Source organism: Arachis ipaensis, chromosome B2 (genome assembly GCF_059453495.1).
Source record: "Arachis ipaensis isolate K30076 ecotype BB chromosome B2, ASM5945349v1, whole genome shotgun sequence".
NCBI lineage: Eukaryota > Viridiplantae > Streptophyta > Magnoliopsida > Fabales > Fabaceae > Arachis > Arachis ipaensis.
Window position 1 is genome coordinate 81010082 of NC_142437.1, and position 3781 is coordinate 81013862.

The window sequence follows — 3781 nt, forward strand, 5'->3', positions numbered from 1 at the left end:
TGGCCTATGCGCCTGGCACCATTCCATCGCCGTTTCATCCCAACTCTCTGTTCATTTTAGCTAAAATGCGAAATTGGCATCGACGCTACGCGTCGGTCACGCGTATGCGTCACACATTTTTTTTATGCAAAATAAAAGTAAATATGCAGAACTGAAAATTAAGACTGACAGAAACAAATTAAAACTAATAAAAAGGAGGATCATACCATGGTGGGTTGTCTCCCACCTAGCACTTTTAGTTATTGTCCTTAAGTTGGACATTTGCCGAGCTCCTTGTCATGGTGACTTGTGCTTGAACTCATCTTGAAACTTCCACCAATGCTTGGACTTCCAATAATCTTCATCATTCTCAAATGAACTTGGCAAGCCTTGAGGGAGTTCTTCACAAGCTTTGAGCTCCCAAAGTCGATCCTCTTGTATGCCGGGATCCCAAATCCTATTTCTACACCCGTTTTGAAGTGGATCATCATTGTTCCTACCGGGTGGCAAGCAGTCTGAATTCTCAATGCAATACCAAACTCTTCTCTTAGATCCAACCAATTGTTCGCTAGTCCCACCCTTGCATCTAACTCTTGAAATATCGACCTTGATGAGTCTTGATTTGCAACTCCAACCACTAAACATCCTTCTCTTACGCTTAATGGCACAAAGCTTCCTAAGTTGACCATCGGTTTCAAGAATACCATACTCAAGTGGGGCTGTAAAGTGAATAGAGATAAGTCTTACCCACTCAAATGATGTAGTAGACGGCAACCTAAGTAGAGAAGTCTCTAACGTTCTTGACAAAGCATACTCAACTCCCTTCCATCCTTTTCGAACGGCTTCCGCTTCCACATCATTCTCAGACTCAATCAGAGAAGGCTCTTCATACCCACGGAGTTCATTTGCGGATGCAGATTCATTACTAGGAAGACTTGATTCATGATCATCATCTCCAAGGGAACTTGCTTCTTGATCTATCCCATCCAATTCTTCATAAGGAATATGCCATGGAGGTCGTGCACTAGCCTCCTTGACATTAATTTCAAGCTTCTTGGAGGAATACTCTACAACTCTGGATTCCCATGGAGGTTCGGTATCTCCTAAATCTTCAACCACTTCTTCCTCTTCAACTATTACGGCTTCCTCCACTTGTTCCAATACAAAGCCACATTTCTCACTTTCCACCGGAGTTTCTATTGTCTCCTTCATGCTACGCTCTTCTATTGATTCTCCACATGTAGCCATGGGAGTACTTTGAGTATTGAAGCGCAGAGAGGCTAAATTACCTACTACCTCGATCAAGGTAGCTATGAACTCTTGTGTTGTCCTTTGAATCTCTCTTTGCTCTTGAAGAAGAACACTTAGAGTGTCATTCATTGAAGACTGGGGTGGATATGAGGGTTTATTGCTTAGGAGGAAAGGTTCATGATATGAGGGTGGTTCATTATGATAAGGGTATGGCGGTTCAACACTCTCCATCTTTTCTACTTGTTGCACAATACACTTCAATCCTTGGTTCTCAAGTTAAGACTCTAGAATCTCACCCATACTCCAATCTTCGGCTACATCTCCACAATCATCCGTGATCATATTTTGCTTATGGTATGAATCCCATGAGTCTATCTTTTGACGGATGGTTGCTTGAAGCCGATCCATTGTTTCTTTGAGACGATCCTTTGATTCTTGTTCCGCTTGGATTGCATAATTAGGATCATATGGCTCTTGGGTTGATGGATATGGACAACGGTGTATATAGAGGTGGTGATTCTTAGGAGTAATTGTGTTGGAATTGGAGTGGTTCTATATATGGTTCATATGGTTCATAAGGTGGTTGGTATGGTGGATATGGGTTAGGATCATAGGAAAGTGTTTGATTGTAGGTGGTTTGTGAGTATGGTGGTTTAAAACTATGTAAAGGAGGGGGTTCATAGGCATATGGTTGTGGTTGTTGACAAGTACAATAAGGACTACCACATCCATTAGATTGATATGCATTAGGATTGGAGTTATACCTATATGAGACCGGAGGAGGTTGTTGCCAAGAAGGTTGAGCATATGCTTGAGGCTCCTCCCACCTTTGATTGTTCTATCCTTGATATATATTCTCATTATAGCTTCCATTCCCTACAATAATTTGAACCAAACTCGTAGCCAAAGGGATGAGAATTCATAGTAGCAAGTAAAAACAAAAACTAATGAGAATTAATGAAAATAAACTCCTAAAACTAGAAACACTAACAAAGAAACGAAAAAGCAAAATTATTCACAATATTCACAATAACCAACAATAAGGCACACGTTTGCAATTTTCCGGCAATGGCGCCAAAAATTGATGGAGGAAAAAATCGTCGATAAAGAATTTCACAAAAGTAATCGCGTTGCAAGTATAGATCTAGACCGACAATTAAACCTCAATCAAATTTAATTTGTTTGTCATTTAAGCAAACCCAATAAAAATAAACTGAAGTATTTAAACCTCGGGTCGTCTCTCAAGGAATTGCAGGGAAGTGTAGTTATTATTGGTTTTGGGAAAGATTCTTTTTGGGTTTTTAAATGTTGAACAAGGAATTTAAATGACACGGAAATAAACTAACAATTAAGAAAAGTCCTAGCAAGGATTGATAATCGGAATTCCTATCCTCATTATCAATGTCAATTATGATGGTAATTGTAAATTGCACTCACTTAGTTAATCTCTAACATATGAAGGTAAGTTAAGTGAGAAAATCAACTTGAATTCTCAAGTCCTAATCAAAGACTAGAGTTAGTGAAGCTCAAGCTAACTAGCAAGTTTCAATCACCAACCAACAAGAGACTTATGATGATTCAAGAGTCTCCAATCAATCAATTCAAGTTAAGAATATAAAAATCTAACTTAAAACCCTCCCAAGCATTTCATCAAACACTTGGAAGGCACAACATAAAAACATAGAAAACTAATAAGGAATATTAAATCTAAACAACCAATTGCAAACATCAATAATAACAAACGAAGAAAGGAACAATAATTATGAAATACCTCAAATTGCATTAAATAGAAAATTGAATCTAAAATGAGAATTCATAAACTAAAATAGCAACATAAAGAATCAACAAGGAAAATAAATAAACTAAAAAGCTAGAACAATTAAAAGTAGAAGAGAAACTAAATTGAAATAAGATAGAATTCAGAAATTGAAAAGGAATAAAACTAAAAATCCTAAAACCTAGAGAGAAGAGAGAGTCTCTCTCTTTAGAAAGCTACATCTAAAACCTAAAATTTATGTGAATGAAAATTGTGTGTATGTTTCCCCCACTCTACAGCCTCTATTTTGTGTTTTCGGGTTTAGAACTAGGCCTAAAAGGAGCCCAAAAATCGCCCCCAGTATCTTCTGATACGTGCAGAACGTGGCTCTGTCACGCGTACACGTCGCCCACGCGTACTGATAAACCCCAATTTTGTGGTTTATCTTATGCTTATTTTAGGGGATTCTATCACCTTTTTCCCACATTTATTCAATGAAATAGCATGCATTTGTAATTCTTCCTTAATTTGTGCTTAAGTGTAATAACATACTTTTTAGGCCCTTAAATTGGTGATTTAATTCACTTTAATTCCATTCGATGCCTTGATGTGTTTGCTAAGTGATTTCAGGTTCATAAGGCAAGTATTGGGTGGAAGAAATGAAGAGAAAAGCATACAAAGTGGAGAATGCATGAGGAAACAAGGGTTTGGAGAACATCAACCCACGCGCACGCGCAGAAGATGCGCACACGTGGAAGTGAAGTTGCATGGCGACGCGTACGCGCACATGACGCG

At 38.4% G+C, this 3781-nt stretch overlaps 1 protein-coding gene across 1 annotated transcript; it reads right to left on the bottom strand.

Annotated features, from left to right (window-relative positions):
• Nucleotides 1-276: 276 nt before the first annotated feature.
• LOC148574575 (uncharacterized) lies at nt 277-1638 on the bottom strand. Its single transcript, XM_088505917.1, has 2 exons — nt 1595-1638; nt 277-1504 (listed from the first exon to the last, which is right to left on the bottom strand). Exons 1-2 carry the CDS (start codon nt 1636-1638, stop codon nt 277-279), a joined length of 1272 nt encoding a protein of 423 aa, XP_088362043.1.
• Nucleotides 1639-3781: the final 2143 nt, after the last annotated feature.